The sequence below is a fragment of the Chelonoidis abingdonii genome, chromosome 19 (assembly GCF_003597395.2).
Source record: "Chelonoidis abingdonii isolate Lonesome George chromosome 19, CheloAbing_2.0, whole genome shotgun sequence".
In the NCBI taxonomy this organism is placed as follows: Eukaryota; Metazoa; Chordata; order Testudines; family Testudinidae; genus Chelonoidis; species Chelonoidis abingdonii.
This window is the reverse complement of record NC_133787.1, coordinates 18,250,213-18,263,122: the sequence shown is the minus strand read 5'-3', so window position 1 is coordinate 18,263,122 and position 12,910 is coordinate 18,250,213. Positions and strand designations below refer to the sequence as shown.

Genomic DNA, 12,910 nt, shown 5'->3' with positions numbered 1-12,910 from the left:
CCAACTGGCAAGGAGGCCTGCATCTTCCTGTTTGCGCCTCACTCCATGTCAACCCTTCATATTCCTCCCAAATCCTTTGATCATCTCATGTCCTCTCCTGGACATGCTCCAAACCATTTCCCCAGTTTGCTACTTCACAATCCATTCCCCCCACTTCTGACTCAGCCCGGCAGCAACAGCACCTGAAGTCAATAGTAGCTTGATTTATAGTTCACAAATATTGACTGTTTAAACATTGCTTTTAAGACACTCAAAGACTCTTTAGCCTTCTTGTCCCTCCCTACACCTTCCCCCTAAATGCTGCTTCTCAGGAAGGTCAACAAAAATCGAATAAACTCCAAATTTCTCAACCAAACCATTTTATTAAATGTCATGAGCCCAAAAATGTAGGATAATGTTGACAAATGAAGGAGAGGTAAATTTTCATAATACTGTATCCTATTTCTTACGCATCTTCCCCAGAGAAACTTTAGCCCAGGACAAAATAGGATAAAAATAATTATTGTTAAGGATGTGGGAAAGTTGGGAGAGGGTAGAGGCAGCGGGGGATGGTGGGAGGAAATCTGGTTTATATTAAAAAAAAAAAAGTTCCAACTTCAACTCTGAATTGGCTATTGCTACTCCATTATAAAAAGAGACTGATTTTTTTTATCCTCCTACCCACTGTAGTTCTATTCCAAAGTTTTATGCAGACGTGAAACTGAAGATCTGCTATAGATGCTTGATCAGTATTTCTGTTATAAACACAAATAATAGTTATGTTGTCCAGTAAGTTATAACTTAAGTATTTTTTTATTATTTAACAGTAACACCAACTTACCTAATGTTTGATTGCGTCCCCAGAAAATAATAACTGATAGTTCATCAGTGACATGATTTTGTGGTTTTGTTGTCAGAAGGACGTCCATTTGTGAATCACCATCATAATCTCCAGGAACTACACTGGTTATGACACCCTGATTTCTACAATTATAAAATTAAACATTTAAATGTGCAAATGGATGTGTGATTAAAATCTGTGGGCCCCTAAAATATTGAACATCCATAGACTAATAATTTATTTTCTTTTTGTAATGGGTAATATTACATGAAATTATGTAGGACAAAAGTTTTAGCCCTAAGTCTTGGCAGACATTCTCCAACCCTGTCTTAGAGACTCTTCTCGCACTCTCCCGTACTTACAAAACCTTACTAATTCCATACCACAGCAACGTCTCACTCCAGGCCCTTAAAAGCTCTATTTTAGATACAAGGAAACCTAGTTTGATCCCAGTAGCTAGATCATAAATCATGATGTCTAAGCAGTAGGGGCCAGAACTGTAGCTTGGAGCTTCAGAAAGCCCCATCTTATCTCCTTTGCTGTCTTATTCCTTCTTCCATATTATCTTTTGTTTTCTGCTGTCGTTCTTTTGGTCCACACACACATTGTTTATGGAGTATCTGGGCTTTGTTTCTAAACGAGAAGTTTGAATGTCGGTGCACCTGTGCTCATGTGTTGGCATGTGCAAATGCGTGCCTATTCTGTGCATGAGTACTCAGTTCATTCAAACTCATATACAGTAACACACATACATGCACGTATGAAAGATGTAAATAAGGATATTCAGTTTTCTGTGCGCACAGTAGGTGGGCAGTTGCACAGGAACTGGAAATTAGGCCCATATTCTGCACTAAGTGAGTGAAGCTGAGACTGTTTCATCCATTTTAGGAGGAAAAGCGAAAAAAGGAAATGTATCTAACAGAATATAAATCCTATACATTACAAAGTCCTTATTTCCCCACTTTCTCTCAGAGGATGCATAAAATCTAGGCAAGTACAACAAATACCAAATGGCCTTTCATGATATGATTCAGCAAGCTCATCTTTCAAGTTTAAGCTTGAATTCTATGGACAAACTGAAACATGCAATTAAACAGACAAAAAACCAACCCAGAAAGAAGCCTAATCATGCTCCCACTGAATCTTGCTTCCCATTTAGTCAGTCTTAACCAAAATGAACGTTTCCATTACATCATCATCAAGATATTACATATTAATACTTACATTGACAACTTGACTTTGGGTTTAAAATACGGCTCCTTTTGGTCTGCCAGAAAGATAAGTAATTCATTGCCTGAAAAGGAAACATATAGATAGCATTAAATTAATGAATAAACCCTATTAGACATTGGTTTTATGAGAACGAACATAAAATTTACAAGGTATGATTGAGACTGTTTGCAACTCCAAATATAATTGCTCTTCCCAGTTAACGAAGAAATATTCAAAGGTGACCAAGTCTAATTTCCTTCTGCTTCAAAGAGAGGTAGTAGGGGAATATTTTTTTTCACAGGGGCACTGTGAGCTGCATTTCAAATTGAAGTGAACTTAACGCCCAAAACCCCCACATTCTTGCTCCAGTCACATCCAGATGCTTGATCCAGGTTTTTGTAGCAGAATCAGAGCAGCTATCCTGGGTTTCTATTTAGTCAGTGGAACTACAGGGGCAAAAACTGCCTAGATTCAGAAGGATCCAGGTGACTGTTCTGGGTTTTTGTGGTACTACTCCACCAGGGTTTGGATGTATTTGACATACCTGAAGCAGCTAGATTTCTTCTCTATTTCTGCAGTAGAATTAGAGATGTTGGGTCTGAAAATTGGCTAGATAGAAGTGCTAATTTTGTTTTTTGCAGTGCGTTGCACCAGTTTACTTAGCGATCTAGATATTCTTGATGCAGTAGGAGCAGCTAGACTTCTTCTCTATTCTGATGATAGAACTTGAAAGCCAGAGTTAAAACAAATAAACAAAAAAACACCCCCACCAGTAGGATACATGTTTCACCAGCTTTTATGTTTAGCTCTGGTGTAAGAGAAAGTTCTTTCTCCTTCCAGATATCTTGGCGAGTGGGAATCAAGGTATCACGTAGTCACTCCAGTCTGAAACTAATCTAGAAAATGGACACTCAATCCAAAGACAGTATTCCAGATGCAACACTTGGCTGCCAAAAGTACCCTGAGAATTATTAGAGCTGGCACTGCTCCTGGAGCTCTAATATTACAGTACCTCCAACGTGTAGCAGCCTGCCCACCAATCCCTCTTTGTACTGGTCTTCAGATAACTATTAGCCAGAAAAAGTTGTGTTATTTTAATATTTTGCAAGCTGTGTGTCAATGAAATCTGAAGTTCAGATATTTTAAATAATCCAATTGGAAATAGCAAACTTATTTATTTTAGATGGACTTTTCCAGATAATGCCAAACCAGAAAAGAGGATCATGTATATTCAATTCTGCTTTGCAAATGCAACCGTAAGTTAGTCATCTTATGTAAAACCTTAATGTTTACATACATATATCTGAAAAATAATGAGCAAAACATCAAATATTTCTAATATAATCACACAATTATCTGTATTCCTTTTAACTCTAAAATAAAACTTGTTCACTGCATATTCGAACTGAGTACTTCCATACAGCCATGTTTAGGACTGCTAACATTTAAACACTCCAACTAAACTTCAAAATTAATTCACACCTTTGCTGCTGCTATTGTATATTTGGGAACAATTTTCTGAAAAGTTGGATGAGCAAAACACGACTCCAGTCATTTCCAGGATAAATATCTTATAGCTGTGAAGGACAAAAACTTCCATTTTAACATGGCAGTTTGGCATCTGCAGAAAGCACTGAAATTCTTTTAGAAAACTATTTATTTTGCCACTTCTATGTATCCATGATTTCCCAATTTCCTTTTTTAGCATGAAAACAAGTCTTTCATCTCAACTTCAGTGGTTTGATTCTGATGTAAATATGCAGTAGTGATTGGATACTGTTACAATTTGGCAGCTGTTATGTGACCTAAACGAAATTTAACCTCAGCAGATGGACTTTCCTATCATAAGTTATTATACAATTTGACACCAAGAGTTCACTTAGACTAGAATCCCAGGGCAGTCTGAAAAGGCCAAATCTGAATGGAAAGTGATTTACCCTACAATCCTCACAGAGGCTTCTTCCCACAATAGGGCGATATATTAGCAAGACCAATAAGTAAGCTTGCACTGCCACAACCGATGTTGCATATTTTCTGTCTTCACAGTTAGATATTTAGTTCATTTCACAATCCGTAACTTTATTTAAAAATAAATTAAAATGATCTTACAATATTTAATAACATTTTAAAATTCTTAAGCATGTGTGTTTAAAGAGATCTTTCAAGAAAGATACTGTAAACGGTTTCAAGCCTCAGAGGAGCAAGACAAAAATGATCACCGCTTGATATTTCTCCTACACCTTAGGAAAGTCACAGAATTATAGGATTGAAAGGGACCTTGAGAAGTCATCTAGTCCAGTCCCCTGATATAGACCATTACTGACTGGTATTTGTCTAACCTGCTCTTAAAAACAGGGCTTTGAAGCTGTGCTCTGGCTCTGCTCCAGCTCCAGGCAAAAACCTGCAGCTCCACTGCTCCAGAGCTGCTCTGCACTCCAGGCTCCGCTTCAAAGCCCTGCTTAAAAAATTTCCAATGACGGAGATTCCACAACCTCTCTAGGCAATTTATTCCAGTGCTTAACCCCCCTAACAGTTAGGAAGTTTTTCCTACTGTCCAACCTAAACCTCCCTTGCCGCAATTCAAGCCTATTGCTTCTTGTCCTACCCTTAGAGGTTAAAGAGAACTATTTTTCTCTCTACTTCTTGTAACGACCTTTTATGTACTTGAAAACTGTTATGTCCTCCCTCATCCTTCTCTTCTCCAGACTAAACAAACACAATTTTTTTTTCAATCTTCCCTCACAGGTCATGTTTTCTAGACCTTTCATCATTTTTGTTGCTCTTCTCTGGACTTTCTCCAATTTGTCCACATCTTTCCTGAAACGTGGCAACAGAACTGGACACAATACTCCAGTTGAGGGCTAATCAGCGCAGAATAGAGCGGAACAATTACTTTTTGCATCTTGCTTACAACACTCTTGCCAATACATCCCAAAATAATATTTGCTTTTTTTTGCACCAGTGTAACACTGTTGACTTATATTTAGCTTGTGATCCACTATGACCCCCCCCCCCCCCCCGAATCCCTTTCTGTAGTACTCCTTTTCAGGCAGTCATTTCCCATTGTGTATGTGTGCAATTGATTGTTCCATTCTAAGTGGAGAACTCTGTATCCGTTCTTATTGAATTTCATGCCAGTTACTTCAGATCACTTCTCTAGTTTGTCCAGATCATTTTGAATTTTAATTCTACCCTTCAAAGCACTTGAAACCCTACACAGCAAGCTATCAGCCACAAACTTTGTAAGTATACTCTCTATACCATTATCTAAATCCTTGATGAAGATATTGAACAGAACTGATCCCTGCAGGACCCCCACTCAATATGCCCTTCAAGCTTGACTGTGAACCCCTGGGAACTACACTCTATGAATGGTTTTGCAAAAAGTTATGCACCCCCTGTAGCTCTAACTAGACTGTATTACCCTAGTTTGTTTCTGAGAAGGTCATGCGAAACAGTACCAAAAGCCTTATTAAAGTCAAGATATACCACATCCACCGCTTCCCCGCATCTACAAAGCTTGTTACCCTGTCAAAGAAAGCTATTAGATTGGCTTGACATGATTTGTTCTTGACAAATCCATACTGACGGTTACTTATCACATTTCTATCTTCTAGATATTGGCAAATTGCTTAATTATTTGCTCCATTATCTTTCTGGGTACTGAAGTTGAACTGATTGATCTGTAAGTCCCTGTTTTGCCCTTATTTCCCTTTTTATAGATGGGCATTATATTTGCCCACAGAAGAATGGTATCGATCCTGCTGCCCCTCTACCACTTGAGCTAATTCCTCTAGAAGACATAACATTACTTTAATTTTTGTTATATGCATCTTCAGTATAATGTTGATTGGGGGGTAACGCTATGACTATTAAATTATTTGCTTTAGAATATAAGCCACTGATAATACAATATTGTCCAAAAATCTCCCCCTGACAAAAATGTCAATATTGTTTCACAGAAATGAAAAGCCCTTGGCCAAAGGACTTGTTAACACTCACACCCTATTATGTGATCATAGATACAATTAGGAATTAACTTGTGTAACTATCAAGACCACTAATATTTAAGAGTTACACCCACTACTTACTCCTTTACTCCCTTACTACGTTATATAAACAGAATTGATGGGCCTGCCCATGGGATGCACCATTCCTCAGCTAAGGGGCTCAGAGACCACAGAGGTAGGTGCGGTATGAGAAGAGAAGAGACGATCCATGGCATTCGAGCCGTTTCAATAACCAGTGGACTGTGCCCCATCTCCGCTGCGAAGGGGGCAGCCCCACCCCACACCACCGCACCCCAACCCATTGCCCTGGAGTCTGGGGTGGGGGCGGACGTCCTCCCACCCGCGCTCCAGTCCCCCCGGGGCCCAGCCCCTCCCGCACTTACCGCCCCTCAGCACGAATAGGTCCGTCTGCGTATCCGAGTTGAAGTCCCCGAAGGCTGCCAGGGTCCCGAAAGCCTCGGCCCCGAAGAGCTGGGCGGTGACGTTCTGCAGCCCCCGGCCGGCCCTCAGCAGCCCCAAGAGCAGGCACAGACCAAACAAGGAGCAGCACCCCATCCTCCCGCACCTCCAACCCACCCGCAGCCTGCCGCGGCCGCCGCCAGCATCACTTACGGCAGCGGGGGGGAGGGGCCGTCACAATCCCCCCTTCACTTCCGGACTGATTGAACGGACACATTTGCGACAGTGTCGTGGGTGTGTTTACCGCCGGCCAGGGTAACAGCAGCGGACAGAGGTTCGGTCTCTCCCCAGTGAAACAGGCGCGCGGGGAGGGGAGGAGTAGTGGTGGTTCTTCCGCGCCATGGCGTCGCATTTGGCAGACGTGAGCTGGAGGATGTTGGAGCTGCGAGCCCGGTCTAAGCGCTCAGGTCTGACCCCTTTGCCTGGACGGGGAGGGGGCTGCGGGGATCTGTTTGCTTGCGCCCACGCTGCGAGAGTGGGGCTCGCCATGTTCTTCTAACCTCTCAGACGAGCCCTGCTCTCCCCCCGCATCTCAGCTGTGGCTGTCACTATTTCTGGCTTGCTTGGCCCTCTGGCAGCTTCGCAGGTCACTCAAAGGGCAGCTCTGAGGTGGAGTTGAAGTTTCAAGTGCCGCTGCTGTTGCACGGTTTTCTTCTCATCTTCTTACCTGACGCTGATAAAGTGTGAGAGAAAATTGGAGGTTTGATCAGGGCTATGGTAACTCGCATTCTCTATCCCCGTGGTGCACTTCCCCATTGAACTACATCTGTCCTTGCTTTCGCAATAACTGACAGAGACGTAGGACACCTACCTGTCTCTCAAATTTAGATCCCTTTCTAAAGCTTTAAGCTTTTTGTTTGTTTTTTCATCCTCACTCTTTGCATAGTAAAAAACAAAAACTGTACCAGATCTCATTCGTTTGGAAATCAGTTTTTATGGATTAATTTTAAGGTCATTTGAAAAATCTGTTACTCTGCTGATGCATAACTTTCCTGGGATATTTTAAATTCATGAGTTTAATGAGATTTAAATTTCAATAAAGTTCAGTTCAGCACATGTTGTAAACGAAACTGTTTTGTTTCACACATCATTGTGTTTAACAAGCTGTTGAATAGTAATGTATTCTGAAACCACTAATATATTCTTACATCAAAATCATTATCTTTTGTCTAGTTTTGCTGAGAACCACAGATTAGACTTGAATTCTACTTCCCTGAGATGAAAATCCTTGCTTTACTTAACATCTTATTGCCATAAATCAGTGGTTCTTAACCTGTGGTCTGTGGGCCACTTGCAGCTCAGTCAGCACAGGGCTGCAGCCCATGTGACATCCTCAGGGCCATACAGGTAGTATTGAATGCGGCCCACAATGGTACATGAACCACTGCCATAAACACAAAATAGTTTGTAGGGACTTGTTACACTTTAGAAATTTCTCCCTTTAAAGGGAAGCTGTCACCGCAGTGTGACCCACAGAGTTAGGTTTTGTAAAAGCTTGTTTGTAGCGCTATATTTGTATTATCATTTAGATAGTTATTAGAAGAATTCAACTTTTAATGCTGACCACACAGTACTACTTAATTAAACTTAGAAAATGTGCAAGACAATTTTTAACTTAGCATAATTTTACAGTCAGTGTTCCTATCTAAATGGAAATTGCATATTTAACCATATGCTTGACTGTGAAATAAATGTAACTACTTTTGCTGATTTAAAAGGAAATTAAAAATTGTTTACACAAATTACGTTTTTAAATGGAATGTTCAGTGCAGAACTTAATGTGACTCAAGTTTACAGTCACAAGTGTGAGACTCACATTTTACAGTATCCCCTAGAAAATAAAATATCATTTAGGCACCAGTCCTGCAGACACCTCTGCATACTCCAATTACACGTTAAACGTATGAAAGTGAATTTTTGCCAGCAAAAACGTATATGTACTGATGAATTAAATAAGTGATTACAGCTGTATTAGTAGGAATGTACTACAGATAATACAGTAGTAGGCCAGTCCTGCAATCCAACCTGTACAGAGCCTCACTGACCCCAGCAGGATTTCATACATGTATAAGAGGGTTGCCTGCACAGATTTGTGTGCAGGATCAGGGCGTAGTTTTCAACATCAGTTATGAAAACAATAGCTTGTTTTTGTGTGTTTACCCACCAAAATAAGAGACATTAATTCAAATAATTACTATTCTCAGCATTTTAATCATGGTATAATACTGCAGAAGGAAACCAACCTGTAGTTTATTTATAGCCTAAAGATTACTGGGTTGCAACAGCTGTTTAACAGTGTATTACTTGCTTTACTTTAGCAAAAATATTGCATTTTTACTATTAATTTTCTTTTGGATCAAGGCATGGGTGGTGTGTATCACAGGCCAGGGAAGGCTGAGCCTCCCCAAACAGCCCTGTGTGGCACTGTCCATGCTCTGTCCCTGGGCCCTTTCCTGTTTCCTGATAGTGTTCTGTGGCTCTTCCCCTGTGGCCGGGCCCCAAGCTGGGGCTGGGGGTAGATGTGGGGGGACGGCCCATGGCTCCAGGCAACTGGAGCCAGTGCTCATGTTGCTCAGTGCTGAGGGAGAGTGCAGGGGCTGGTGGCCATGGCGGGGAGGCAGGCAGGTGGGGTCTTGGGCAGAAGGCATGGGCAGGGGGCTAGCCTTCCCAAGCCGGTAGTTCAGTTCTGCCCATGGATCAAAGATTTATTTAATCCTGGAGAAGAATATATATGAGCTTTATTCTGCACATGTTGATATCAGTGGCAAAACTCCCATTGACTTAAGTGATGCAGGATCAGGTCATATAAAGGGTAAATATTCAAAGCATTGTTATAAAGTAACCAGGAATTCTACTGCAAGATAAAGTAATATTACTTCTATATAATATTCAATATGGGAAGATTATGTAAATCTAGGTTCTGTTACTTGGTTAGATGTTGTTTATTAAAATTAAGGCACAAGAAAACCAATTTTTAGGGTATAAAAAGTAAAACATAAATAATAAATAACCTTAATTATTCCCTTGATTGTCCAGTGCATCATGTTAATAATTCTGCTCACACTGCTTTCACTAATTTAATGCTGATTGCTTCTAACCTTCACTGGACAGTTTTGAAAATTGCTGTAGTTTAGCCTGAGACGTTTGTGATTAGCTGCATCAGTTTGAAATGGCCAGTTCGGATGATGACAGAGCCAGCTCTGCACATACTTTCTCGAGGCTTGGTAAGTGTATGGCCTTTCCTTTTTTATGTTTTTGTTTCTTCCTCTTTGAAAAGTGTGATTGCTTCTTGCTGCTTTCGTGCAATGTTAACATAAAAATGCATATGTATTTAGTATTTAATTTGTACGTGCAGTTCTTTTATTTATAATTTTTTAAAGCAAAATTTAGGCCCAGGGTTTGAGTTTTTTGTGTGGAAAGCCTTCCAAATTTGAAATCTCTTATTTTTCAGAAGGAAAAAAAGTCCTTAATTGTGTTGGGGGTTTTATGTGTGCTTTTGTTGTTTATTATTTATCAATTCTTTTACAGTGACAGTCTTAGTTATGAACTTTCCTTTGTAATGACAGTTAAGTCAAAGGTGGTGTTAGAGCATTGTTTAGCTTCTTTTTTTAAGTGTTAAACCACAAATAGCTTTTCTTCCCCCCAAGCGTGTCTCATGTAGCTGGTTACAGTCTTAAGGCTTATCTACACTCGAAAATAAATTTGGATTAAGGTGCAGTGTGAATTTAAAGCACAGTATCTATTCATATACAACTCCACGTGTGGATACTCTTATTCCAGAATAAGAGTGCCTTTTTCTAGTTTAGCTTTATCTACTAGATACTGTACTAGTAGCACAAATGTTCAGTGGTGTCTCTGGGTACGTCTACACTGCACGATTATTTCGAAGTAGCTTAAACCGATATTACAAAACAGATCTAATAAAATCAGTTTAGTGCGTCCACAGTGGGATCACGAAATCGATTGTTTGCGTCCATGGTCCAAAGCTACCATCGATTTCAGGAGCGGTGCACTGTGGGTAGCTGTTCCTCAGCTATCCCATAGTTCCCACTTCCGTGTTGAGAGCACAGTGCCTGATGGGCAGATAAAACATTGCCCGGGTGGTGCTGGGTACAGCTCGCCCCTCTCTTTGTGAAGGCAGCAGACAACCCTTTGGCGCCTTTTCCGCGGAGTGCATTGAGCAAACGCCATAGCACAGCATCATGGACCCTGGATCACAAACGGTATCCTGACCGTTGTCAACACCTCGCGTACTCTCGTGCTGACTATCTGAACAATGAACTGCAAAGGCAGGAGGAGAGGAGGGGCAGCTATTGCTGAGCGGCGAGGACAGCAATGACGAGATGGAGGCAGAATTCTCCATAACTGCTGGCCCCAGCGTTTTGGAGCTACTGCTATTAACGGGGCATCTTCTACCATTGAACGCCGAATTTGGGCACGGGAAACAAGCACAGACTGGTGGGACCGCATTGTTTTGACGGTGTGGGACGATTCGCAGTGGCTGCGAAACTTTCGCATGCGTAAGAGCACTTTCTTAGAACTTGTGACATGCTTTCCCCTGCCCTGAAACGCCATAATACAAACATGAGAGCAGCCCTCACAGTGGAGAAGCGAGTGGCAATAGCCCTCTGGAAGCTTGCAACGCCAGACAGCTACCGGTCGTCGGAATCAATTTGGAGTGGGCAAATCTGTGGGGGCTGCAGTGATGCAAGTAGCAAAAGGTCGTTAAGCTGCTGCTACGAAAGGTTGTGACTCTGGAAACGTGCAGGCGATACTGGAATGGCTTTGCTGCAATGGGTTTTCCGAACTGTGGTGGGCCATAGATGGAACCCATATCCTATCTTGGCCCCAGAACACCAGGGCACCCATACGTGAACCGCAAGGGGTACTTTTCAATGGTGCTGCAAGCACTGGTGGACACAAGGGACGTTTCACCCACATCCACGTGGATGCCAGGAAGGTTCATGACGCTCGCGTCTTCTTCTTCCTCCGCCGTATCAGAGCACGCCCTCGTGATGGCATAGGGACTGCAGAGAAATGTGCAGCTGCATGGGAGGCAAACCAGGGTGATAAGTATGTGGAAAGATACCTTTACAGAACAATGATAGTACTCTTTCACATAGACACTATCCACCTTACAGAGCACATGTGATCTCTATACAAGGTCACATTTTGTATCTTTTAAATATTCAATGTCTGTGTGAGTGTGTGGCACACACACAGCGCAGGTACGACAACCGTACTCCACGCGGGCGGCGATGGTAAGTAAGGCTTTAAAAGTTGACTCTCCGCCGATTCATATACACAAGATCTATATGATGCCTTGCTCCTGTTAAGAGGAACGTGCAAAGCCCAAACCCCCCTCTTTCACATCCACCAACAGCGCATGGCTCCTATCAATACGATCCGCTGCTAGTGATCACCCTACTCACCCCCCGCACGCGTTGCTGATAGCTGGGAAGAATCCTGCTTGCCAGACGCTGAAACTCGTCGCTATCCTTCCTCCCATCCCCCCGCTCTGGCCAGTAGCAAAATCGCCATGTCTGCCCCCTATTTACATTCCTGATTTTCTACAAAGGTAACAATGGATGATATCTCTCTCCTGACAATAACCACCGCAGGAGGCAGATCGTTTGTTTATGCAATGCTTCCGTGCAATGCCTTCAATGCTGCCGTGAGTACCAAATGTATTGCAAATGCATGGCGTTGAAAAGTTACCTATATGGGGAACAGATAAGGCTGCCTTGGCCAGAAATGTTCTCATATAGCATAAGGCTTTTTGAGTTCCTCCAACGATCGATTCATGGAGATTAATTGGAGGATTTTCGCTCCATCCCCAGACATGTTAACAAAATTTTCCTGTAACAGTAATGGCTGCGACTGCAGCAAAAGCCCTGGTGTCAATGCGATCTAAAAAGCCATCTTGTTTTAATCCGTGTTTGATACAGAATGAAGGACACTATCGGAGGTCGCTTCCATGGCTTCACTGTCTGGCTTGTCGCTTGGGAGTGCAGGGACTGTAATTCTTGGTCTCAAAAGATCCTGGCTGTTGGGGTTTACGGACTGCTGTGTGCATACACTACGGTCATCTTCATCCTCATCTTCCTCTCCATCTTCCCCCTCGGCTACATCCTCAGAAACACTTGATATTTCAATCCCAAAGTCTGAATCCACGGACAGGGGTGGGGCACTGGTAGCACTGAACCCCAAAATTGCATGTAGTTCAGCATAGAAGCGGCATCTTTTCGGCTCAGAGCCTGACCTTCTGTTTGCTTCTCTGGCTTTCTGGTAGCCCTGTCTAAGCTCCTTCACTTTCACTCTGCACTGCAGGGAGTCCCTGCTCTGCCCTTTTTCAGCCATAGACTTTGAAATTCTTTCAAAAACTTTTTCATTTTGTCTTTGGAACGCA

General features: G+C 42.1%; 2 protein-coding genes across 8 annotated transcripts in view; one reads left to right on the top strand and one right to left on the bottom strand.

The window, feature by feature from the left end:
* The window catches only part of ITFG1 (integrin alpha FG-GAP repeat containing 1), a 187,008-nt gene extending 180,328 nt beyond the window's left edge, over positions 1-6,680 (bottom strand). Inside the window, exons 1-3 of the mRNA XM_032787061.2 lie at positions 6,426-6,680; positions 2,045-2,114; positions 821-963 (exon numbers count right to left, since the gene is read on the bottom strand). Coding sequence (XP_032642952.1) covers positions 821-963; positions 2,045-2,114; positions 6,426-6,597 — 385 coding nt within the window. The 5' untranslated portion in view covers positions 6,598-6,680. The remainder of the gene's footprint in view (positions 1-820; positions 964-2,044; positions 2,115-6,425) is intronic.
* Positions 6,681-6,702: 22 nt separating this feature from the next.
* Positions 6,703-12,910, top strand: part of PHKB (phosphorylase kinase regulatory subunit beta) — a 232,696-nt gene continuing 226,488 nt past the window's right edge. For 3 of the 7 annotated variants that reach the window (XM_032787058.2, XM_032787056.2, XM_032787054.2), the window contains exons 1-2: positions 6,822-6,908; positions 9,613-9,725. In XM_032787058.2, coding sequence (XP_032642949.1) covers positions 9,671-9,725 — 55 coding nt within the window. In that variant the 5' untranslated portion in view covers positions 6,822-6,908; positions 9,613-9,670. Of the gene's footprint in view, positions 6,909-7,079; positions 7,088-9,612; positions 9,726-12,910 lie in introns of all 7 variants that reach the window. The other 4 variants (XM_032787060.1, XM_032787055.2, XM_032787057.2 and 1 more) reach the window with 4 other exon arrangements.